Here is a 26,329-nt window from a genome sequence, read left to right on the forward strand (position 1 = left end):
AATTTTGAAACAATTTTTATTTATTTCATTCTTTTATAAATCTCTTTGATAATATTCATGATTAAAATATATAAGTATTGTGAGTTTATATTGTATATAGAATCTATATTATTATTTTCATATTTAAAAAATTCAACATTTTCAGTAATTTGGATTATTTTATTCTTCGACTCTTACATCATGAGAGTCTTGCATAACAATAACGATATATCATATTGATAAGCAACATTGGCACATAATATATATCATCAGTGCATGGTTAGCAACGAACTAAAATCCAAATGATCTGTTTATAGTGATAGCTGAATTCGCCATGGCAATCTAACGCTGTAGAAAATTACAGCGATCATTCAGGAACATTTGGAGCAATGAATCGGGCCTTTGATGACTCCTTGTGGAAGACCAATGTTTTACTCACACATACATAGTAATATATTAGTACACTATTAGTACATTAGTAATCTAATAAAGTTACCGAAAAAAGCAATAACTCGACGATAATAAGATTATATATCGCATCGTATGAAATATATATTTTCTGTTTCTAATTATATTACTATACTAATTATTTTTACTATTCCTTGAGATTTGGAATTTTTTATTTTGCTTATTATATATCCCAATGGGATTGATAATCGTCTCCAGATAATATAAATCTTGCGATTTTCGAATAATGATTGGAAGCCTTACCCGAAGAAAAAATTTGATAAATGTTTAATTTTATTAAAAATTCAATTATATATATATATATATATATATATATATATATATATATCAAAACTCAAATTGAACAAAATTTTATTTTTATGACAATATTATTCATTGACAATCACTAAGAACATTAGTAATTAATAAGTAATGGCTAAAAATATAGATTGATCAAATTTCGATAAAAAGAATAGAATATAAATAAATAAAAATAACTATATGCGATAGTTTGCATAATGTAAAATGCACAAGTTATTTTGCTAAAATTAGATAAGAATAAGAAACTTGTGTAAATAAATGATATGATTCTTAATGGATATAATTTATATTCTAAAATAATCAGAATATATATTGTAATTATTTCATATGTATAATGTATATGTACGTGACGATATAGATATAACCGAAACAAAAGTTTTTCAGATATTTCATTTTTCATCAATTTCCAAAGCTCTTATCTCGATTTATGTATATGTGTGTGTGTATTGTGACGCATGAGATTTGCAAATATAGATTAAGTCGTGCCTTATCGCGTAGTTTTAATCAAATGGAATTCGGAAAAAGACGAATGAACCAAACAAAAATATGCACGAATGATCTTGGCCCAGACCTTGAAATTTTTCTGCAGTGTCCAATAGCTGTAATTGGCTAGACCAAAAGGGTCGAACGAGCATCAACCGTGAGAACATGTGCTCTTTTAAAAGGGATATTAATACCATTATATACGATGCATCATAACTTGTATCCTGTCATTTTCTAACTTTAATAAATTCACAACGTTATCTGATCGGAAATTTCGAAAAACATTATTAAATTAATTAATATCTTCTAGTTAATATCATTTAATTAATATCTCTTTTGGACATTTTCCATTTAAATTTGCTGGATTATCAAAAGAAAAAAGAGAGAGACTATTAAAGTTAATTTGAAAATATCTTTGAACTATATTTTAAGAAGTATATTTTTTTAAATGTATATATATATATATATATATATATATATATATATATATAGGAGATTTATTTGATAAAGCTTTCTTATGTTCATATAAATTCCTTTTTTGTTACATTCATATGTATTGTATATCACTTTTTATGGAATAAAATACCTGTCCCCTCCTTTCTTTTTTATTCTGATTTCATTTAAAATGGAATGTTAAAAGGATAATACTTGAAATCCTTCACTCTGAAACACAGAAATAAAAAAAAAGTTATTACAGAAACAGGAAAATATTAAATTATAGACAATTTATGATAAATCACACAAAATTCAGATTTTTTTACTATTCTTGAACGTGCAAAAGTTAAAAATAGAAATACTATTTAATTGAAATATTGACTAAAAAATTTGAATCTGGATAAATTAATCAATGTACTCGCATTCATGGAAAGAAATAATAAATAATAAAACGTTATAACACTTACATACTAAAACCTGCTACTCTTTCCCCAGTGCCGAGTTTTCGGATAGCGTTCATTTCATCAGATGTCAATGTAAAATCAAAAAATTCCATATTCTCTTTAATTCGACTTTTAGTTACAGTTTTTGGTATTGGTGCAACTTCGTGTTGAAACTATAAAAATAATAAAATACGACATATATTTGAAATTTATTAATTATATATACGATTTTATCGACTTTTTTTATTACATACCACATATCGAAGTGCTATTTGCGCCGGAGTCTTATTATATTTTTTTGCGATCTTCAACACCACAGAACTATCTAATCTGTTTCCAATACCTGATGCATTACCGGGTTGTCCCAAAGGAGAATAACCAGTTACTGTAATGTTGCGTTTCTTGCAAAAATCTACTAATTTCTCTTGATTTACGTTTATATTAATTTCAATCTACGACCAAGTTTTTTGACATTAAAATAAAATCTTATAGTATTCTAATATATAGAAAATATATATAATAAATATTGATATAATATATACTCTGTATAATATAACACATATTAATACAGCATTGAGCATGCGAAATATGTTTTTTGTTTTTAGAAACAGAAAAATCGAAAAAGTGATTTATCGATGAAAAAGATCGAAGTAAATTTGTATTGTTTAATAGTGTAAGTTCGATTATTCGTGTATTATTATTTTCGATATATCTCATTATTAATAAGATTAAAAGTTCGATAATTTTTTGTGGTTCTTTAAGTGATTATCGAAACTAATATTTTCTTTGATTAAATTAGACGTTACAAAATGAAAAGCTGATAGAAAATATAATTAATCTTACCTGATTATTAACCGGCACGATTTTAGCCGATTCAAGCAGACGGTTTATCTGTTCGGAATTAAAATTACTAATCCCGATGCTACGAGTTAATCCTTGGCGAACGCACTCTTCCATTCCTTTCCATGTTTCTAGGTAATCAACATCCGATTCAATCAAATTTCCATTCTTATCCGTAGGCATCAAATTATCTCCTTCCTAAAAAAGGTATTATAGCATTTCTCAGATAAATATCATAAAGATACTTACTGGAAGATTATAATAAGCACGTTCTGTTTTACAAGTTAAATTTCGCGAATCTTTTTTCAAATTCTGGTTTTAATAAATTTTTATTTTTATTATTAAATAAAACTACGCAACTATTTTCGCGTCTCGCATAAACCGCTATTACTTTAAGATAACTTTGTAGTTAAAAAGTTTAAATAAAATGCATAATTCTTTTTGGCTATTTCATTTTTCGTATTAATACTTACCTTGAAAGCAAATGGCCAGTGAACTAAATAGAGATCTACATACTCTAAACCAAGATTGGCCAATGATTCTTTACAAGCCGGAACAACAAGTTCTTCTTTGTGGTAATTATTCCACAACTTTGAAACAAAACAAAATAATATAAATGTTTACATTTATTGAAATTTAAAAAGATGGTTTGAGTTTATCGAATAAATTGTAATAAATATTAAAGATTTTAAATTAATATATTCAAACCATATTTAATCGTACATCGATATACTACCTTACCTTTGTAGTAATAAATAGATCTTCCCTGGTTACGCTACCGTCTTCGATTTTTTCGCGGATAGCTTCTCCAATCTCTTTCTCGTTATCGTAAAAAAAAGCCGTATCAATATGCCGATATCCGAGATCTATTGCTTCCTTAACAGCTGTTGCTGCGTTCTTATCCACGGACTATTTGTTAAGAAAAGAGAGAATATAATTATATCTATATTTATAAAGAATCTTTGCCTTTAAAGATTTATTAATTCCGTGCAAAGATTTTCCACAGTGGAGAACATATTACACACACATTTTAGTTTCTGAATTTTATCGTACATTTATTTAAATTTCAAACGTGCGCGAATGAATGATGTGATTCTTTATTATGACATGATTCTTACATGTTATCACTATCATGTACACAATATTACAAAAAAACTTACTTTGTAAGTTCCAAGGCCTAACATAGGCATTTTATATCCATTGGAGAACGTGACTGTTGGAATGTCAGGCATTATGGTCGTCGGCAGAAACAATCTGGAATAGGAATAACAAAATCGTCAGTGAAAGTAAGCATTGCGACACAAAGAATTTCCTGCTACTTGGAAAGATTATTATATAATACTGTTAAATATGTAATACACTTGACATATTGTAAATGAACAATATATGATTTCGAATTATTGTCCAAAACAATTAAATAATGACGAATAATCAAATAAGTATATATATATATATATATATATATATATATATACTTATTTGATTATTCGTCATTATTTAATTAATATATATATATATATATATATATATATATATATATATATATATATATATATATAAAACAAAAATTAGGAAATTTGACAATGCTACATCTCAAGTATATTGAAAAGATAATACACAATTTTATAAAAGAAAAAGAGACATATTAGAAATATATATCAAATCAAATACCGACAATTGTCCGGATTCAAAAATTCTCGGCCGACAGTTAGAAAAAATCTTATATTTTTTTAATTGATATTTTAATAATCTTTAGCTCTTGTTTATAATTAAGCATTTCAGAATTCTTCTTTTGTTAATGAGCAAATTAATAATTATAATTAATATTATATCATAATAGAATTAATTATTAATTTTAGAAAATATATATAATGTAGGAAATATGCTATTATTTTTATTACAAATATTTTTATCAGCAATTTAAATTGATGCTCACAAGTAATGAAAAAAAATTTGATTAGATACAATTAGTGTTATAAACAACAGGATATCAATTTTATTTTCATTCTAAAATTTCGAGAAGTCTCAGCATTCACAAATATTTTATAGAAACCGAGAATATCATTATGTAAAAATACACTCAATTATTATTATTATAACGCACTTTTTGGGTAACTTGCTCGACGTATCTACGATAAAATATCAAAGATTACATTTACCGGCACAATATTAACGTCTATTCTTGACTATATGATTCTGTACACGCTGCTCGTAGATTGCAGTGACTGTCCCTTATAATCAACTCATGTGCTATTTATGGATAATCATTACATAATCGGAATATACCACCTCCAATCTCGTTTTCTATATCAATTGGTCACAAATAAAAAATTACACAAATATACAACCGCACTGAAATAATATATGATAGTGATATATTACTTTGTTGCTTTAAATCTTCTTCTAATGATTAGATATAATATATGTATCTATACATATGTCTATATAGATTAAATGTCGCATTACAAGTAGACATGCAATATATTGTGACACACAATATAACGTTATATAGGAATCTAGTGAATCGAAAATAAAATGTTTTTTAACATTATCTAAAGTTTTTATTGAAACAAACAGACAATATAAATAATTATACTTTTTTCTTATCTACTATATATATATATATCAAAAGTTAGTACGGTATATCTCTGTACATTGTTGTACAAGATAAGTTAGGAAATGTTAAATTTTTTGTTTTTTAACAAGAACAACATGAACGAATAATGCCAAGTTGTAGTGATAAAGTATCAGGAGGAGCGTCGTATCTATGCCAAGTGTTATCATATATGATATGATCTATATTTAGTTAAAAGTATTTTGAAAATTATCTAATCTCAAATAAAAATTCAACTGAAAAATTATGTTAAGTAATGGTTCTTATTATGCTTAATTTTAATTGACAGGCCACATATATATATATATAAATGGAAAATTTTAATTAGATATGTCAACCATTACAATTCAGATAGCACAAACCTATTCTATAAACATTCTATAAATATCCTTCAGTGAATATTTGAATATTCTAATAAAGTGAAAAAAAATTATCTATGAATCTGCATAGAACTTAAAAATCAGACCGTTCTAAATGCAATGTTTTCTAAGTAGGTTTATAAAATATTCTTTTAACACGAAAATGTTTTACTAATTTTCGTAGATAATTCTGTAAGAATATTCTCAAAACAATATATTTGACACTATAGTCAAGGAATATATTGTGCTCTCTGGAAATAGATCATTAATTTTTCATTCTCATTTAGATATTAATATAATATATATAATAATTTAAATAATAAATAATACATTAATAAAATGTGATAATGTGTTCCCATGTCTGATACGACCATGTCAAATATTTTCCAAAAACCAAATTTTTATTTATTTAAAAAATTTTTATCTCTGAAAGTAAATCAATATAATTGCGCAATTTGAAAGATACATATACCTTTTATAATTCTTTCCAATATTTTTTTTCTACTAAAATTTGGATACTATAATTGACATACAATAATGTTAGAAGTATGCATAAATAATATTACAGAAATTATAAAAAAAAATATCTTATTATAAAAATAAAATATATTATTTGCACAACGATGCAAAAACTACAATCTTTGATAATATGTATGAAATAAGATTCAAATATATTATACACAAGGATATGTAACTTACAAGGACATGTACTTACATGTCTCTTTCATAGATACAAATTACATTAATTTTTTCGCCATTTGTTTGTCAAGACATAGATAATCTTAAAAAGCTAGTTACAAAAATTATTTCGTATATATAACATCGCAGTTTTCCTGAATTTGTTATGTTAGACAAAAAAAAAGCTAAAATATTTGTCCAAAATATATTGATGTATATATGTAAACCTCGAACGTTACAAATTACAAGAAGATTCTTTGTATTTATTGTTGTATTGTTTGTTGTTCTGCACTACATAATTTTTTTTTACTATTTTTATTTTGGTTTTTCACTTTTTTCGAATCTTCTACCATATTTTCAAGATCTACTCTGATTCTTGCACGAACACCTGGTCCCCAATTTACAGTGGGATTTTGTTGAAAGCGTGACAAATGCCTCTGGCGAGAAACTGGATTTGCTAGGGGATGTTCTGCGAGAGAAATATCTCTTGTAAGCGATGCATTAAGTATACGCGCAGCCGGACTATCCTTGGCCAGCCTCTCCCGTTTTGCAGGATGCTCTTTCTCCCAAGCGCGCACAACATCCCATATCACGTCATTTGGCGCATCCGTTTTAATGGAGGTTTTACTCGCGTGCGAGTATGATACTTTGTATCCTGCGTTTAGTAATGCTGATCTGAATTTCAATATCGACGGAACATCACATTTAACTATGCACATTAAACGATCCAGATTATAATATAATGGAATATCCAGTTCCTCGTGTATCATGGTCAAAACACCTACCATTCTTTTTGATGTACCTAACTCTATGTTATTTAAATTGCATAACAGTTGTGATACAAATTCTTGATCGTGCAAAGATCCTAACCATAGTGGACCAGCCATATGTTGTCGATATTGACAATGTTTACACAGCTGATCTACTGTAGGTGCATTTAGTAATTTATAATTGTTGGAAGATTTTTTTGTTGCTAATGGTTGAAAAGTCATACTTTCACACCCATTGCACTGATAAAGCATCCCTATTTTGCTAGAGTTTTCTTTACACTTATTGTGGCCTGTATATATCTTAACGAATACTCTTATATAAAAATCAATGCTTATAGATAATAATGGTACTATATATCGTCCGTACCGTCCTGCATAAGATGCAATGCATTGAAGTAATATCCGTAATGCTATCTCGTGGCAAGATTTTGATTTTATAGATATTGCTCCATACTTGTAATAACAAGTTTCCGGAGTATTGCCAGCTAGTACAGCCATATCAGTAGCAGTAACCAAAAGTATACCACCATCGGCTACACACTGCACTGCTCCATCCAAGTACATCGAAGGACAGCCATATGGATCTAAATCAACTGCATCAAAACGATTTCGTCTATGTTGATACATCAACAATGTTGCATCCTCATGATAAGGTGTTACCAAATTCTCAACTCCATTATGCAAAACATTTTGTCTAATACTGTCCACTGCCTTTGCAGAAATATCATTGGCCACAATCTGTTGGACACCTCTCACTTCCTTAGCATATCGTATGCTACGTAAACCTGTTGCAGATAAAGCCTCCAATATGGTAATTCCTTTCTGCTTCTCTGTATTTATCCTGTTATCACATAGTGTATTAACTTTATTGTCATCTGTTGAATTATTTTTCTCTATCATTTTATTGCATTTGTCTTGTGCAAATATTGTTAATACCGCTATACTAAGATCTCTGTTGAACTCTTGAACTGGATTATAGAACACTTTTTTATTCGTGACTATTATCTGTGCTTTCCCTTCACTAACAACTGGAAATTCCTCAAGCTTGAGTTTCTTTGTGCATTTCTCATGATCCATACTTGTCATGTGTGTATTAATTCTGAAATATATTAGTACATTATATATTTTATATTCAGATGTATTATAATACAGAATTGTAATATCCAATTTATTATTATTTTCATAAAGTCATTAAAGTACTTACAAGTATTGTGTTATATTGATCTATATCTTATATATATATATATATATACAGAACTAGTTTTTGTTACAAAATGCTCCAATATTTTCTTGCAATAATCGGTTAATATGTGTGGTTTTCTTTTCTTATGAATTTAATTATTTTCAATCTCTACACATATATTTAGTTTCATCTGATCTCATCATTAACTAACAAAATATATAATATATATATATACATGCATAACATTCAAGCATCGCTATCGCTAAACATATGACTTATACACTAACGCTTTTTCGGCAATTATTGTAACTAGAAAGAGGAATTATAAGTCAAAACAACAGATGGTAAAAGTCACGTTTACACTGTCGATAAGAATGTCGTATCGACATGTGGTATCTCTATATGACATTAATCTATATATCATTTTGATTTAAAATCTTACTTCAATGTTTTTCACGCATAAAACTATTATATCAATAAATTATATTATGATAAAGATATATACATATATATATAAAAAAAAATATATTGTTCCAACATTTATTAGTATGATATTCGTACACAGAGACAATCTCTTATTCCTCTACTATATATTCTTATGTCTTATAATTCAAAACAGTACTGTGTGTTGATCTCTGCTCTGTTTTACTTCAACTCTTACAATAAACTATAATAAATACATCATTCTAAACTAGAGATCTATTATGAAACTATTCAAGTTATTTCTGATAAAGCACATGAATTTTTTTTTTGCTCCATATTTTTAAGTTATTATTGATTTTTTTTTGGTACACCATAATACGATATGAAAAAAAGTGATTTTTTCCAATTATTCCAGCATGGAAATTCTATAGAGCCAATCAATTTTCAATTTATTCGCAATATTTCTCCAATTTTTTAGTTAAAAATTTTAGAGGTACTAATCAGATATCTATAACAGAATAATCAACGAAAGATAGAATTATTTTGATCAAAAATTTGTTCGAATAGTTCTATAATAGCCTCCTTTCCAAACAAATAGTTGTCTCCACACGCACATAATTTTTTCACAAACTCAGCCTTGATCGTGGCAAATCATTTCATAAAACGAAATACAAAATAGTTCAGTATGTGTATTTTTAATTTATAAATGTATTTGCTGGAGTATAAATCAACGATTAAAAGAAATATATTTGCAATGGAGAAAAATAAAAACAAGAAAACACCTTTACTTAAAAACAAAAGCTTCTTTTACATAAAAACCATGAAGAACACTAATTTATAACATATATTCATACATATGCACATATATTACTGAATACTTCTTTTTGATTCTATTCAGATTTCTACTCAATGCTTGTAGAATTACACACATGCTTTTTTCTAACATTAGGCAAATTATGGAATTTAAATATATTATTTGAATTCAACATAAAGAGAGAGGTATTTTAATTGAATATTTTAATAAGCTACAAATAATTGGTTGTATCCATATGTATGCTTACACACACACATATACACATCACTCACACACTCATACACACACACATATATGTGTGCACACATCATGTTTAATAAAAGATAAAAACTATTACTAGATTTATCCTTTTAACTTCTATTATTATCAACTACTATCAACTTCAGTCATAAAACGATTACCCATTCATTGTACTATATCATAAGAAAGATTTTAAGATAAATTTCAAAAATGTAACTTTTGGCGTATTCTGATGATGTGATGATTATTTGTATTGCAAATAATTTAGTCACTTTTTTAGAAAACAATCTTTTTCAAAGAATATTTTTTCTCACATCAGTAAATATTTCCTATATTATCCATAAAATTATATAATTGCTATTTTTGTTCATATTTAATATGGAACTACACAATTATGAAACAGTTTCATATAGTTTGTGTACCATAAAGCGATTTCAAGTGACAAAAATTTTGAATGCATATCAATTTCTGGGATATCCTAAATATTATTTCTATTGTAATCTATATTGGGAATGAATTCTCACTAATTGACAAGCTATCGTTTTCGTAAAAAACACCATTTTTTTATACATCAGCAAATACTATTCTTCGAGAAAAATATCAACATTTTCTAGTTTTTTTTATCAGAGTTCAGATTATTCTAATTATCATGAAATATATCAGATACTCGCACCTTTCACGCCACATCCTTTTCTTGCGATAGTTTTTTGCAAACAGAACCTATGTCCTCTTCATCCTCCGCTTTGCGTTTTTTTCTTACCAGATGTGAAATATCGCTAGCAGGTTTAGATGTATTACTACCACTTCCGGAAGCTTCGCTCGCTTCACCATCTTTAGAGCATCCATTCAACCTCTCTTCCTTAATCTCCTTGATTACATCGGCTTCTTTTTTCATGTCCTTGATGTCCGCGATTTTCTCCTGGATCTCCGGAAGAAGCTCCTGCAGTTCCTTGATTTCACCTTCAACAGTGTAAAAAGGATCCTCGGATTGAGGTGGATCATCTTGCACTGTCTTTAAGTGCACAATCTTCGCCTCCAGCAGCGCAGACGCCTGATTGAATTGCTCGATGCTAGTGTCGAAATTGTTTGCCATTGCATGAGTCAGTCCGAGTTGATAATGAATCTCGGCGATTGCACGATGATCGCGCGGAGTCATTTTCTCCAGCAGATTCAAACAAGCTTTGAAATCAATCAGCGCGCTCTCGTGGTTGCCACCTTCCATTGCTACCTCGCCCAGAAGACGATATGCCTCAGCTAACAATTTCCAGCCTGAGGATCCGCGTTTTAGCAGTACTAGTTTTGCCAGTTCCAAGACTTCCCAGGCGATCTAGAAGAAAGAAAATTAGACATTAAACACAATTGATTTAATACAGTATCGATACTTAAATATTTATTGACAGATTGCATTAAATTAACTATTTAAACTCTTAGAAAAAAAAAGATAAAAAACTTATATCAATACGACTTAACTCGACATTGCAATCATCCAAAAAGATCAATCACCTGTAAATTATTCACATCGTCCTCATTTTCCTTTTCAACATCCTCTTCTTCTGCTTCCCCGTCCTCATCCTGCTCTCTCTTCGTACTACTTCCAGAAGCCTCGCTATTATATATATCAGGATCTCGACTACAGCCAGGAATTTCCTCTTTTTGCGTTTTTTCCTCGATTTTGCTGTCGACTGTTTTATCAGAATTCTCCGTTTTCTCGTCCTTTTCACTCTTTGTATCCTTTGGATCTTCACTTCCTTTCAGGTCTGGTTTATCATCTTCTTTACCATTCGACGTGCAAGGGCTATTTGCCGTACCGTTGTTGCTTTCTGTGATGGTCCCCTCTTCGTTCTCTTCCTCCTCCTCTTCCTCTTCACCTTGCTCGTCCTGACTAAGTTCTTCGGAGCCGGGCACGCCGCCCCCCAATACTCCTGCTTCCTCACGTGCTAGACCCAGAAGGGCTCGTCCATAAAGCAGATAAAGTTCGCCCATCTCGTCGCCCGTCTCCCCGTGCTCCTGGGCAAGAAGTTCGCAGGCCTGGGCTAGGACGACCACCGCCAGATTATAATCGCGTACTAGAAGATGGCGTTTGCCTTGAGAGATTGCCGTCGCGGCGTCCTTGATCGGAACTTCCTCCGACAGATCTGCCATCTAAGGAAGAAAGATGAGAGAGTTCCCATATACACAAAGAATTATCACTTGCATTTTTGAAAGTGGCAACAAGCGAGAAATTCGCATTCCAACGACGCGTGGATGAAGTCATAGTCAAATCAAGCGGCAACCGTGAAAGAACATTGTTCTATAGACGGAAAAGGCAAATAAGTAAAAAATCTCTATATTCCATTACATCATCCTTTTGTAAGTACAGAGCACTGCGAGACAGATACTGAATCAAACGTGTTGCCGTGTTGCTAATATAGCATCGACAAACATATATATGCTACGACTGTAAACGTAGATGTGCGGCATTAAATCTCTATTGGAATGGACATAAAATTTCTACACAAAACATATGGTTTTAAAATCGATCGATCTTTCGCTAATAGTGTTATATATGCATATCGCACACACGAGAATCAAATTAATGCTTTTTTTAAAGATAATCTTTAGAGATCCTGAAATTAGTCAAAATACGTGTATGTTATACCCCTTATTGTATTAAAAAGAAAAAAAAAAACTGTTATTTAAAGTTTGCAATTCTGAAATTTGAACAAAATCTTCAAAGAAAATATTAATCTGAATGAGCGGATCAGGTATTCAAATATATTTTGTCTACAAATTTAATTAATAAAACACGCGCATAAATGGTCAAATGACGTTCAATAATCAATCATAAAGCAATCTTATTTTCAATCTCACTCTTCAATTGCTTTAGCTAGAGCTAAAATTCGATTGTTCGCAAGACGTAGAAATGGCATGTAGGTGATAAGACGGATATCCGCAGCATCCACGGGTGGGGAAGAACGGACGAGGGTGGTTCTCCGCGTGGGTCGATTCATCGTGGCGCTTCGACGCGAAAGGACGAGGGCGTCCGCATCGCGAGGATGTCCATGGGGAGAGAGAGAGATAGAGATAGAGAAAGAAAGAGCGAGTTCCAAGGGCGGTACATCGGCCAGTAACGAGTCCGGGGACGCGAGCGACGCTTGCAAGCGTCGCCTTGGGCGCCGCTCTCCGAGAACAGATGGAGCCGACTCGCGTACCTCGGGGCCCCGGTCCACGTCTCGTCTTTCTCTTCGCCACCCTCGTGTTGACTTTCGCAGGTAAAGAGGAGATATTTTTCTTTCGCATTCCGCAAAAAATAAACCCCACATCCAACTTCAGTCTCTCTTATGATGCATAAGGAGCATGTGTGAAGATCTGTTGCGTTGTGCATCTTTCTTGAAAAGAAATTCGTGATAGAAGAACGCGAGTTACATATATTTCGATAAGTATATATACTTCAAACGGAATAATGAAACTCGAGCATGATCTTGACATTTATTGCGTCTTGAAGAACTGTCTACTGAAACATTTAACGATAAAAGGTGTAATAAAAATAAAAATCTCTATTTAAAATTGCGCTATTACAACATTCATTTTTTTCTTTCATAATTGATGATATAAATGTTGTAGATGTGTTTAAATGTGACAATAAAATTGTACAATCTCAAACTATATTATGAATCATTCATGACAACATTCATGACTGACTTCGACATTTTAGACAGAAATTTTTGGATTTCTTTTTATAAAAGAGAAACTTTATCTAAAACAAAACTTGATAAACACGCGAATGTTTTGTGCCATCGAATAATCGCATTTTTTTCTTCATTTCTCAGCGACGGGGCTTCTATGTGGTGCGATAATGTCCGATCATTGGGAAAAAATCAGCTGGGACAAGGAAGATCTATCTCACGCAAACGTCAATCTCACGTGGTATCTGGACGATCAGGTGGCAATGCTAAAGTCTTCCGTTAATCATCGAACTAATCGTGTTACCAAAAGTTCATCCTTTTTGGTTCCTATGCACGGCGGGATATGGATTATGTGTGTTACATTGTCAGGTATAAGTTGTTACAATTCTAAAATTATATATTGCAATCAACATTTTTATTCATAAATAGCTTTCTTTCCCCCTTCCCTTTTAATATATTTTAGAGAATAACGATGAAAAGAATGCGATTTGAGATTTTTTCTAATATCTTAATATTTTCTTAATATATTATCTTAGACAAGTGAAGAAAAAATATATATAACTTTATTATTTATTTGATTTTATGATTTTAATTACTTGCAAGTGTTGCTATTATATATTGCCAAAGATATCAAAATAATGAGCAAATTATTGAAAAATATTATTTGCAATTAAATAAAAAGCCAGAATCACATGTTTTATTTTTCTCTGATATCTTATTGAAAATTCTCATATATTGACACCGTTCATATTTTTTTTTTTCGTGTTTGTCGGCTAATAGAAACGTTATCGATTTTATGAATCGGTAAACGAACGAAGATTAGGTCTAGGTTAATATATAGGATCATATCGTTTTGCTCAAATCTATTGAAAAAACGAGAATCTCACGGTCACGCGATCGTATGGATGTGCTGTTCAAACTGCGATTCGGCGGTTCGATATCTCCGGACAGAGTCAAGGTAGCATCTAAATATAGTCACGTGTATGTGCAACATAAACATGATCCTTCCAATAAAATTCTAGCACAAAAAATATTTATCGCATTTCTACAAAATAATATTAATTTCTCTTGTACATGAAATGGTTTTCTTTCTTAACAATTTTTAATAAAATCTCTATATTAATTTTGAGACAAAGTACTTTGTAAAAAGAATCATAAGATTTTGGAGAAAGTTCTTAACGGTCATAATGATTTTTAGATAATGTCAACCTTCAAAAAAAATAATAGTAAGCATTTTTCTAAACAAAATACCTTTTTTCCTGATAAAATTTATAGTCGATGTCAATGCTAATCGAATCTTTCACTTAAATTTATTTAAATTTACTCTGTCTTTGCAACTCTTTGAGGCATATATCCCACAGAATTCTTCCTTCATTCATTGTTAGTTGCTTAAAATCTGAAAACTATAAATCGATATGTATTTTTATTGAAAAAAAAATTGTGAATTTCATGAATTAATCAAAATTAATACAAGAATTTCACAAATTGATTAAAAATAAATAAAGTATAGCACGATGGATTTCGAACATCTTATATGTCAATATCTAGACACGATTGCGGAAAAAGTTGCAACGATAAAAAAATATAGTCGATCTTGTATCTTCTTTCATTTAATTGAACATGTGCAACCTTGTGGATTATTCGAAGAATTCGGAAGCTTAATTGTTTCATTTAGTTATTTTTGTCAGAAAATTACCTTTATAGTGCCTGAACACGCCAAGTACAGTACCTAGCACTGCCCCTTTTTTGCGCATAGCACTTATATCACACGGCTGAGATGTTAATGATTCGTACGACGATGCAATATGTCAAAAATCGCAAGATATCGTATTTATTTTATATAGTTTTCTTATGATTCGATAATTTTTCGCTTAAAACGACACATAAATGTGGCTTTCTCTTGCTATCATCTTTTTTGCTCTCTCAATTAAATGATATATGAGAAAAATCAGTATCAGCAAAACGCTGGAGAGAAAGAGAAGGTTTTGATAAATTTTCTTGTAATATTTTAATTGAAGAATGTCAGAATTGTGTGTTTAATATAACATTAATTTAGATAAATGAAAAATATCTGAATTCAAACATATTTTATATGTCTGAATTTAATTCATATATCTATAACCTACATAAATCTTCCAAAGGAATTATGTTCCTCATCCAAAAAACGATAAAAGATAGAATGGGATGAGAATTCACACAATATCGAAAGTAAAAAAAAAAAAAAAAAAAAACAATGATTTTTTGTTTTTTAATGATTTTGAGAGAACATCTTGATGATCAATTCGCATTACAATAAGCAAAATTTTATCTATTTAAATGGGAAAAAGTATTATCAACAATTAGATTATCAACAATTAAACTTATCAACAAATTGTGCTTATCTTTTTTTTAGAAGAAGAGATACAGCTCTTAGGTCAGGTGGGTTTCCCGCAAAAGAGATGCATCAATTACTTGACACCGAATGAAGCGCATGAAGAAATACGCGTAGCTTGGCAAAATCGTAAGTGAATATTAAACAACAAATTAAATTGAACCATATATTGTGCAATATTGACCTTGTATCCTAGAATATATTGTTTTAACATGATTGATAATCAATCATTTTATACAATTCCTATTTTGCAGTCAATCGGGAAATGTAGAAATAACATAATTATAAGGATCGATTGATACGAATGATCGCAAGCTCTACATTCTGTTTCAGGAATGCAGAATCTAAGTATCTCGTGCTCTTTAGTGTGCCTAATCATTCTAGGATGCGCCGCGCTTATAGGATTTTTCGGATTGTGCAGGCATCAAATATCAGCCGTGCTCGTAACGGGAGTAATGTATCTCCTTGCAGGTTTATATAATTTTAATTATTTATATAATTTTGATTGATGTATCAAAACTTGTATCAAACTTCAAATATATCTTGCAAAGAGATATAACTGTTTATATAATTTTGATAGATTGGTGATGTACCAAGACTTCAAGTAAAAGATTTCGTTCCATTTATTATCGAGAATCTCTATTTTTCAAAATATCGCTTAACTTCGATATAACGAAAAAATATTTTGTTAAATGAACAACTATTGAAATGATTGTATCTATCAGAAATGAAATTCTTTATCCGAATAAAACTTAGATAGAATACTAAAGAGATAAATTACATATTTTAGAAAAAGAAAAGAATATACCTATGAATTTTGTAATATTGTATTATCAGAACAATGGCGATTAAATTAGGATTATCGCTAATTTTCATTTCAGCAACGTTTGCATTGTTTACGCTGACAATCATTCATTTCAAGAGAGATCACGGGACCAAATTAGTAGTGGACGGTGGTCCTGAGGACGGTGTGGTCGGCATGCCTGTTCCTCGCAGCGTCCTCAAGGCCAGAAAGTTTACTACCGCATGGAGCATGGATCTAGGATGGGGTGGAGTCACCCTCTGTGCCCTCGCGTCGGTCGCCTGGATCCTCCTCAGTAAGATCATGCGCTTCAGCCCGATCGCTGCCATGATCGCGTAACAGTGGGACGCCTTCGAGGTTTAAGGTCATTTCTGATAAACAATCACTATATTTCAATCCTTTCTGCGATCCTTACAGAAATCAAATTTCTATATTTTCCTAATCGATATGTATCACGATGGTGCAAGAGATTTGTTCCTTTTCTATAAGTTTTTCGAATTCTGCTCTTCGATTCTCTATAACAGATATATTTACAAACAAAATCATTCGTAATACAATTAAAAAATTATTCATCTTGCAATACGTATATATGACGTATAAGGCGTATCATTTTGCATGAAAACTTATAAATTATTAGGAGTTGTAGTTTCTATACTTCTTAATTTGTTTAAACCATCAACAACTATAGAACTATTGAAATAGTATGCGAATTTCATACACTGCAATTCTCAATCATCATGTACACATGTGTCTATGTACACAATTCGTTGAGTCTCCTGTCTTACAATATATATTGTCGATTATTCTAATCATTATATGTTAAATAAGTGATACTGTTTTCGTTTTATCTGACGAATACGAATACGAAGAACTGTTTTTATCCACTGTTGTCTTGATAAATAATCTAAATTACAAATGCAATATTTATCTCCTATTGCGAAATTCTGAAAATTACCCGAGTATGAAAATTTTAAAAATTTGTGAATATCTTTTGCGCTTAAGAATTGAAGATCTGAAAAAGATTGGAAAGGGATCGCAGACTGGACGGCTACAAATGATACTTCTTGAGGAAGTTGCATCCAGAAATGACCATATCTCGAAGGCGATATCTGTTACTTTGTATTATTTATAATATCTCATTTGCATAAATGTTATTCCGATCGAAGAAATATAAATTTATCGGAAGAGATAAAGAGAATCTCTGATTAATATACAATTCTCGTCCCTTCAAAAACATCTAATAATTCCGATATTCGATCAGCGCTTTGTAGCAAGTAATAATATCATTTTGACACAATTTATACTTTTCTCTGTATGTTATCATTCGATTTATTTGCTATAAGTAACTAAACGAATTCACTAGAGGATCCAAGAGACAAGAGAAGTAAAACTAACAAATCTATAACACGCTCATGGTGTAAAAAGATAAGATGCAACAAATTCCTATGGATGCACAATGGATGGACAATCAGAAATTAGTCCCAAATGCTAAAAGTAATATAGCAATTAACATTATTATAAATGTTATACAAAGAATTAAATAACATAATTTTTGAAACTTGTTGCTTCGATTTCATTCCAATTGTTTCATAATCGATTTTTTTAAATATGTGCTCATTTTAATTAATAAATGTTTATTTTAGTTATCTTTTTACCATAAATAATTAATTTCTTCTTCTTTCATTCTTATTTTTATAATTAATCTATGATTACCATCATGCACAATACTTTCTCTTTTTATACCATGAGAACATGGCTTTATGTCTCATGAATAAAGAGAATGTTATCTAAGAATATAATGATACTCTGATATATAGTTGCCTATAATACAATACAAACGCCTTACAATTAATTAGAATGATAAGCATATACAAAGCATAGCATAAAGTAAAGATATTAGTCGTGTACAGGATGAGGTATGTTTCAAATGTGATACTTTCATTTCTCTCAGAATGACGCAAAAAAATGATATAGTCATGAAATATTCTTCTTGAGAATTACAATTTGTACTCTCAATAAATATATATATATATATATATATATATATATATATATATATATATATTTCTTCCCCTATATTCTCTGTACATTCTGAGATATCAAATTTTGTATCACGCTTTAGACTCAACCTCAACTTGTATATAGCGTAAATTTTTTCACGCAGCAAAGAAGAGCTTGTTTTTGCTACTACTTTATTTTACTTACTACTGTTACAGCGATTAGATGAAATAATTGTGCATGTATCCCGCATGAAGGGATTACGAGTTGCACTTCGTCCATTAAAACTTAAGAAGATTCCATACATTGTACGCGCTTTTGAAGGAAACACCATGTTTTTCTAACAATACATTCTTGATTGCAATATTTTTTCACGCGATCTTTGTTGTTTGTTATATTGAAGATGAGATGAGAAGCGCAATAAAAGACAACAAATTCCTAGCTGAAAACTACTGCATTTTATTCTTTATATTCAAGTTTGCTATCTTTAAAATTTTAGCATACACAATGATGCCCAAAGTACAGTTCTGCAAGTAAAATCTAAATTTCACTCATATATAAAACAAAATGTTTTACATATTTTCTTACGCAGATATATATCTTGTGTAGAAGACTTTGTACTTTTCTATGTTTCAAAACCTACTTCGAAACAAATACCAATTAACTTAATCAATGATCAATTCACTAGAAGAATTTGTCTATGGCAAACTTTCTAACTATATAATTCATCCCTATCCCTAATCTAATCTAAAAAAAATCTTTCTCCATGCATCAAATTAATAATTCTATCTATATTATTAAAGTATATAGTAGAAGCATACCCCATAGTAGAAACATTACCGAAAGCTCAATCGCTCATTGACCTATCAAAGCGGATTTGATATTGTAATAATTTATAATATTAATGTAAAAATGAAAGAAAGATTTTTGTAACTTGAAACTGTAATATTTTTATTAAAGAACCTCGCATTTTCGTCATAAATTTACTCGAATAATCAATTATTAAATTATTATTTGTAATAAAAAATGATAGAATACATTATATGATTCTGCCAACATATACCTACTAAGTTAACCTTAAAAAGAGCTTCGTTTTCGATGGCTGCTTACTATTTTCACAGTATGAAGCATCAATTTCAATTATCCAATCTGTATTTTATTCGAAAGTGCAATATTAATAGCATATCTCGTCCAAATTGACAAAAAATTCATCCTCTGCGCAAGAAACATTGTTTATTGTGACTATATCTTCTATTTTATTTCTTTCGTCTTCTCTCTTTGTCTATCCCGTACTGCTTCATTCAATTTCAATGCAGGTGTAAGCAGCTGCACTTTTTTTTTTTTTTAAAGCACCTATTCATTATATAGATATTCAAGCAACGGCGTACCTACCGTAAATTACGTTATTCAAGAAGAAAAATGTACATGTGCATATATCTTCCTCTCTCTTTTTTTTTCCCCCGTTTTATAATTATTCCCCTCGCACTGCGAAATCCACAAAGAAAGATGTTATTTAAATCACCGGGAAGATAGAAGCAAAAGGATTTGGATTCGATCGTATCGTTGTAACGACAATATGATGTTATGGCGTACATACCTTTTGCTTGCCTTCGAAAAACGATAATGTTCCTTCACACGCGACGTCCTCAATCTCACGAGAATCTCTACAAAAGATTTTCCGTTATGCACACGCGAACTGGATAACCGGCACGCGGGCAAATTTTACGAGAATCCCAGCGTACGATCATCGACAATAAAACACTTTCAAAGATGGCCGATCTACCGATCTGCTTTGCGAAATTGTACAAAGTTCCTCCGCGACGAGACGCTACCATCGCGATGAAGTAAGAGCCTATCCTGACGCACTTCGCGCAGAGACCAACCAATCGCGCTTTTTCCAGCAAGAAAATACAATTAACATCAAACAATTGACTATCTAGAATAGAGACTTTTTAAAGCCTTGAAAATATTTTCACAAATATTAATAAAAATATCTTTTTTTTTTTTTTTTTTGAAAAATATTTTTCTATTTGACAACCAATCATGTGACATTTGTGTTTATGGTCGCGGTCGAGAAGACGCTAGAGATGCTTCGAAGCGTTACATTAACCAATCAGAATAAAGAAATCATTGCTCTTTTTGTCCTGATTGGTCAATCAAATGCTTCAAAGCATTTCTAGTCGCTTCTAACATGATCATATAAACGCAGCTTGAGGCTTATCTCTTTACGTCGCTTTTACTTCCAGTCTATCTGATCCTTTTTGTTTGTGACCGGACGAGACGTGAAAACGTAGGCGGGTTAGTTCGCGTCTCATGCGTGAAAAATTATAGGAAGGGCCTATCAAAATGGTAAGGAAATTTAATTCCTCGTACGCGAATGTCACGTCGCACTCTACATCAAGATCCGCGATCTCTTTCGCAGATCCCGCATGCTTTTACGAGAACTACTTTGTTCCGAAAGATCGCGCATCCTGCCGCGTGCTCGAGCACGATGTGATATTAGCATAGAATTTGTAATATCTTGGAAATAAGTATACCGATATTTCGGCTCACGCTCTTATTCTCTTTTAACGATATTTTGTCTTATTTAACGTGCGTAGGATCCTCCTCGCGGAAATTTGACGTAATCAAATTCGTGTATGTGCACTTCGGTAGCACGTGGGTTGAGGTAGCATATCCGGTATAATCCGCCATTACGTGATATTGATATCGTGTATGTAAAAAACGAATATCTATGAGATCTATAAATCGTCAAGTAATAAAACGAGAGAAGTCGGAATATTAAAGTCAAGCATGAATTTTGATTAATCATGTTATTATAGGTGAAAATGATTTTCGCTGACCTTTCTACTTGCGATAATTGGCTATGATTTTTTTCATAACATATGTCGTATAATGATGCAAAGTGAAATTCTCAATTCTTTCAAATATATTGAAAAAAATTATATTAAATTTTGAATAATATTTCTAAGCTGAAAGAAATATTATCAAAGTTAATAATTTTTTTATCTTGGAAAGAAGTATGAAACGCCTGAAAAAAAATGTCTATTTTTAAAAGATTTTTTAATTTATAGGAAATAATATATTGAAAGCGATGGATTATATGTATAATTTGTAAGAAAATTGTAAATATTAAAAATTGAATTATTACTATATCTTTTTTCAGTCGTTATCAACGGCGCGACCGATTATTACGGTATATACCGACAAGAACGAGGCATCAGGTGATGTAATTTCTCTGCCGGCTGTTTTCAAAGCTCCGATTCGACCGGACATCGTCAATGTCGTCCACCAGTTGATCTCTACGAATAGTAGACAACCATACTGTGTCTCCAAAGAGGCTGGTAAATATATTTACAGTATCTGATATTTAAGTATACCTTGATCTGCAAAATGATTAAATATAATTTCTATTTCCTAGGTCATCAAACCTCTGCTGAATCATGGGGCACTGGACGAGCTGTGGCACGTATACCTCGTGTACGTGGCGGTGGTACCCACCGTTCTGGTCAGGGTGCGTTCGGTAACATGTGCCGAGGTGGACGCATGTTTGCCCCTACCAAGCCGTGGCGACGCTGGCATCATCGCGTCAACGTCAATCAGAAACGTTATGCCCTCGTTTCTGCTATTGCTGCATCTGGTGTTCCTGCGCTTGTGCAATCTAAAGGTGTGTACTTTTTGCTAATGTAACATTTTCACTAAAAAGGAAATGGGAATAACAATTTAGAAAAAACGTTTATTGAAAATTATTTTGCATTTTTTTTCAATAACTAGAAAATATTGTAGAAAATTATTATAAGATATATTTACGATAATTATTTTAATAATTATTCACATTTTCTTTTATATATTTTTGAGTTTTAATGTAAATTTTCTCACATTTAAATGATAAAAACTTATAATCATGCATTATTGGTTTATCAATTAGTATTGTAATTATTTGTTTTTTACATATTTTATTTAATCTAATTTTTATTAGTATTTTGTATGAAGATTAGCAGATTATATATATATATATAACATTATATACTTTATGCAGGACACTTGATCGAGGAAGTCCCAGAGTTTCCGCTGGTTGTTTCTGATAAAATTCAAGAATACACAAAAACAAAGCAAGCCGTTATTTTTTTAAGACGCATTAAAGCTTGGAATGACATTCAAAAGGTTTGAATTTTAAATCTTATCATTTTTTTTATCATATCTCCTTTATATTACATATATATGCACCAACAAATGTCCGCATCTTTGCTAAGCACATTTAGTTCGGATGCTCCTAATAGGTGCTAGAAAAATATGGTATTCAGGCGTTCTTTTCTAGTTGAAATTTGCACTTACTAGCAAAGGGTATGAATCACCAAACAATGTCTTCTTTTTCTCTGTATTGTTCTCATGCATTTGTAATACTACAGAACATGTTACAGAAATTTTTAAAATAGTATAAGAATTTCTTCAAAGATATCCACGATTTTATTTTGTTAAAAAATCAATTAATTGAATCTTTGTAAGAGTCAGTTAATTAATTGAATCCTTTTGAATTAAGTTATAAACCTTCCTTTACTTCTAAATCTTAATTATTTGTATTGTAATTAATATTTTGTTCATTATTTATTTTATTAGGTATATAAGTCTCAACGTTTTCGTGCTGGTAAAGGTAAAATGCGTAATCGCCGACGTATCCATCGACGTGGACCTTTGATTGTTTACGGTCAAGATCAGGTAAATAATTTTCTTTTAAGATGTAATATATTATTTGATTAAGTTTCCCATAGAGATAAGTTGTATCAAAATTAAAATAAATTTTGTTCATAAATTTTATCATCAGATCTCATATAAATCATAACAAATTATCATATAATTATAATAATTTCTGATTTCTAGGGTATTCGCAAAGCATTCCGCAATATTCCCGGCGTCAGTTTGATGAACATCAATAAGATGAATCTTTTGAAATTGGCACCAGGTGGCCATGTTGGACGTTTTGTTATCTGGACAAAATCTGCTTTTGAACAATTAGATGCTCTTTATGGAACCTGGCGTAAGGAGTCGCAACTCAAGAAAGGATATAATTTGCCATTCCCCAAAATGGCCAATACTGATCTATCCAGGCTCTTGAAATCTGAAGAAATTCGGAAAGTCCTAAGGGCTCCTAGGTAATTATGTTAAGAAATTATACACACACACACACACACACACACACACATATATATATATATATATATATATATATATATATATATATATATATATATATATATTCATAACTAAATTTAGTTTTTTTTTTTTTTTTTTTTTTTTTTTTTTTTTTTTTTTTTAAATTTAGCAGCACTAAACTACTATATTAAAAGATGCAACATTACTTCAGATTTGTATTAATTCAAATTTGCTAAGTGAACATTGATTATTCTGTGATGATTATAATTGACCTTGTTTTGTTATAAATCCTATGGCCATGATCGCATTATTGGTAATTGACACAATTTATTCAATATAATTATAGGAAGAAGGTGGTGCGCAAAGTGAAGAAATTGAATCCGTTGGTTAACACACGGGCTATGCTGCGTCTTAATCCATATGCAGCTGTATTGAAACGTGCTGCCATTTTAACCGCGCAGAAGCGCCAACACGAGAAAGATCGCCTTCTCGCTGAAAAACGAGGCGTAAGTACAGCTTTGCTAAGTCTTTTTGCTTTTTACATATATTTTAGTGTTATTGTGGAGAATAAAATGATTCAATATACATATATATATAAAAGATATATGAACAATCTCAGATAATACAATTTGAATAATATCCCTGAATCTGAAAAATATATATTAATATCAAAGATAGAGAGATTTCTTATATTGAAAAATATTATGTACAAAGTAATTAGATTAATATGGATAAAAAGGACTTAATGATTGTGAAATAAATACATAAAGAACGATAAAAGGTAGTATGAGCGTGAATTATGTAAAAATAGCACATAAAATAATAATTATTTATTTGATGTAATAAATAATTTATTTTATTAGTATATATCATATTCTTTAATTATTTAAGAAAATATAGTTATTTATATGCAAAATCACTGTAAGATATCAGAAAAAAATCAATTGCAAAATGTGATAATAATGTATCAGAAATTTTTACTAATTGGTTGATTCCATCCACTACAGATAAAATTGCCGAAGGACGCACCGGCATCGAAGGCTCTTGTCCTTCAGAAGAGGAGGAAACAACAACTTGCTAAAATTAAGCAATTGAAACCTCGAGTGAAGAAAACTTCGGCAAAGAAAATTGAAAAAGATACCGCAAAAACCGCTGCTCCCAAGCAGCCAGCTAAAAAGTGACCAACAATTTGTTGTTAATGCATAATTTCTATTTCTGTCTCTGAATAAAAGAAAAGACGGAAAAATTTACAGTTGTTTTTTTGGACTTTCTTTTTAGAGAGAGAGAGAGAGAGAGAGAGAGAGAGAGAGAGAGTGTGTGTGTGTGTGTGTGTGTGTGTGTGTGTGTGTGTGTGTGTTTTATGCTATATGCGAGGGACCTATGTTTATTAATAAGTAGTTTGCACATATTATCTAATACACTTTCCATTTACAATATCCAAGATAATATTGTAAATTGCAATTGGCAATAAGTGATACTCCTCTTCTTTTTATTAAATCAAATTCGTGAAAGTAATTGAAGAATTAAGATAAATAATTTGATAGATTCTGAAATGTATACAGCACAGTCGAAAACGTAATTATATTTATTGATTTTATAGAGAGAGAATTTCATTTTCATTCTTTCTTTTCTTTCTTTTTCTATTCCTGTACGATGGTAAATTAGGTAGATGTAGAAAATGAAAAAAAAAAAAGAGAAAAACGTGCGATTTCAGAACTACATCGTTGACCTGAACAAACCTAAATTTTGGTTTTCTTTTTGTGCCCGGTTCTGCGCATAAAATATATATTTTTAGTTTATGACGATTATGCACTTGTGATTTGATCATGACCGAAGATTGGAAATTTTATCATCCTGAAAGTGTACACAGCAATCGTATTAAATTCAGTCATGGATACAGGTTAACCATGTTAAAACCATTCTATATAAAAAATTTTAGGTTGAAAAATATTTTTATTGTTCTCTTATATTAAATAAGTAATCTTCTAATTCCTGGCATATCATCGAACAGCTGTAAAATTAAACAATAAATCGATGAATAATCTTAATTTATTTAAATCATTTTCAAATAGGTCAGCTGTCTCGTCACAAGGCGACGAGTATTTTCCTCGACAGGATATTAAGAGATCGACAATATTCGATTTAGTGTATAGATATTTGCATAAATGTGCTGACAGAGACAAAAAATGGAAACGACATTGCGCGTGCAACAGATTTTATAAACAACACGCGAGAAAAAGAAGTATTCACGGACGAGATGCACCGACGCCTCGGACAAATTTCAAGGAGTACTCTGCGTTGATACCACTGCTT

At 30.6% G+C, this 26,329-nt stretch overlaps 4 protein-coding genes across 8 annotated transcripts; 2 read left to right on the forward strand and 2 right to left on the reverse strand.

Moving 5' to 3' along the window:
- Nucleotides 1–1,741: 1,741 nt before the first annotated feature.
- Nucleotides 1,742–5,204, reverse strand: LOC138942518 (1,5-anhydro-D-fructose reductase). Of its 2 annotated transcripts, none has more exons than XM_070312766.1 (8): nt 5,108–5,204; nt 4,109–4,202; nt 3,690–3,857; nt 3,422–3,538; nt 2,952–3,146; nt 2,363–2,560; nt 2,133–2,281; nt 1,742–1,893 (listed from the first exon to the last, which is right to left on the reverse strand). In XM_070312766.1, exons 2-8 carry the CDS (start codon nt 4,178–4,180, stop codon nt 1,851–1,853), a joined length of 942 nt encoding a protein of 313 aa, XP_070168867.1. In that variant the 5' UTR covers nt 4,181–4,202; nt 5,108–5,204; the 3' UTR covers nt 1,742–1,850. The 2 variants fall into 2 exon arrangements, with proteins under 2 accessions (XP_070168867.1, XP_070168868.1); XM_070312767.1 differs by having other exon boundaries at nt 5,053–5,148.
- LOC138942519 (uncharacterized) lies at nt 4,218–19,301 on the forward strand. Of its 4 annotated transcripts, XM_070312770.1 has the most exons (7): nt 11,462–12,334; nt 12,965–13,280; nt 13,839–14,063; nt 16,087–16,194; nt 16,399–16,536; nt 16,947–17,162; nt 19,084–19,301. In XM_070312770.1, the coding sequence occupies exons 2-7, from the start codon at nt 13,202–13,204 to the stop codon at nt 19,092–19,094; spliced, it is 777 nt and encodes a 258-aa protein (XP_070168871.1). In that variant the 5' UTR covers nt 11,462–12,334; nt 12,965–13,201; the 3' UTR covers nt 19,095–19,301. The 4 variants fall into 4 exon arrangements, with proteins under 4 accessions (XP_070168870.1, XP_070168871.1, XP_070168869.1 ...); XM_070312769.1 differs by lacking the exons at nt 11,462–12,334; nt 19,084–19,301 and adding an exon at nt 4,218–4,234 and having other exon boundaries at nt 16,947–18,904; XM_070312768.1 differs by lacking the exon at nt 19,084–19,301 and having other exon boundaries at nt 16,947–18,904.
- On the reverse strand, nt 6,681–19,261 carry LOC138942521 (tRNA (guanine(26)-N(2))-dimethyltransferase). The gene is made up of 6 exons (XM_070312772.1): nt 19,073–19,261; nt 15,391–15,659; nt 14,946–15,097; nt 11,533–12,171; nt 10,710–11,356; nt 6,681–8,468 (listed from the first exon to the last, which is right to left on the reverse strand). The coding sequence occupies exons 4-6, from the start codon at nt 12,169–12,171 to the stop codon at nt 6,863–6,865; spliced, it is 2,892 nt and encodes a 963-aa protein (XP_070168873.1). The 5' UTR covers nt 14,946–15,097; nt 15,391–15,659; nt 19,073–19,261; the 3' UTR covers nt 6,681–6,862.
- Nucleotides 19,302–21,121: 1,820 nt separating the features above from the next.
- Rpl4 (ribosomal protein L4) lies at nt 21,122–25,266 on the forward strand. The gene is made up of 8 exons (XM_070312993.1): nt 21,122–21,214; nt 22,032–22,209; nt 22,287–22,532; nt 22,905–23,029; nt 23,483–23,581; nt 23,744–24,015; nt 24,363–24,522; nt 25,024–25,266. The coding sequence occupies exons 1-8, from the start codon at nt 21,212–21,214 to the stop codon at nt 25,195–25,197; spliced, it is 1,257 nt and encodes a 418-aa protein (XP_070169094.1). The 5' UTR covers nt 21,122–21,211; the 3' UTR covers nt 25,198–25,266.
- The last annotated feature ends 1,063 nt before the right edge of the window (nt 25,267–26,329 follow it).

This window comes from Polyergus mexicanus, unplaced genomic scaffold, assembly GCF_030449975.1.
Source record: "Polyergus mexicanus isolate NDT 795.1 unplaced genomic scaffold, iyPolMexi1.0 SCAF_23, whole genome shotgun sequence".
Classification (NCBI taxonomy): Eukaryota; Metazoa; Arthropoda; class Insecta; order Hymenoptera; family Formicidae; genus Polyergus; species Polyergus mexicanus.

Bases quoted from the DNA above. Each gene is read 5' to 3' on its own strand.
- LOC138942519 (XM_070312769.1), top strand. From the start codon at position 13,202: ATGGAGCCGACTCGCGTACCTCGGGGCCCCGGTCCACGTCTCGTCTTT. The intron at 14,064-16,086 runs GTATAAGTTGTT...TCTTTTTTTTAG, and splicing joins TATGTGTGTTACATTGTCAG to AAGAAGAGATACAGCTCTTA. The intron at 16,537-16,946 runs GTTTATATAATT...TTTTCATTTCAG, and splicing joins AGTAATGTATCTCCTTGCAG to CAACGTTTGCATTGTTTACG.
- LOC138942521 (XM_070312772.1), bottom strand. From the start codon at position 12,171: ATGGCAGATCTGTCGGAGGAAGTTCCGATCAAGGACGCCGCGACGGCA. The intron at 11,357-11,532 runs GTGATTGATCTT...TCTTTCTTCTAG, and splicing joins ACGATGTGAATAATTTACAG to ATCGCCTGGGAAGTCTTGGA. The intron at 8,469-10,709 runs GTGAAAGGTGCG...AATATATTTCAG, and splicing joins TCGCAAGAAAAGGATGTGGC to AATTAATACACACATGACAA.
- LOC138942518 (XM_070312766.1), bottom strand. From the start codon at position 4,180: ATGCCTGACATTCCAACAGTCACGTTCTCCAATGGATATAAAATGCCT. The intron at 3,147-3,421 runs GTAAGTATTAAT...TACCTTTTTTAG, and splicing joins ACTGGCCATTTGCTTTCAAG to GAAGGAGATAATTTGATGCC. The intron at 1,894-2,132 runs GTAAGTGTTATA...TCTGTGTTTCAG, and splicing joins AGAGTAGCAGGTTTTAGTAT to AGTGAAGGATTTCAAGTATT.
- Rpl4 (XM_070312993.1), top strand. The intron at 22,210-22,286 runs GTAAATATATTT...TCTATTTCCTAG, and splicing joins CTGTGTCTCCAAAGAGGCTG to GTCATCAAACCTCTGCTGAA. The intron at 23,030-23,482 runs GTTTGAATTTTA...TTATTTTATTAG, and splicing joins CTTGGAATGACATTCAAAAG to GTATATAAGTCTCAACGTTT.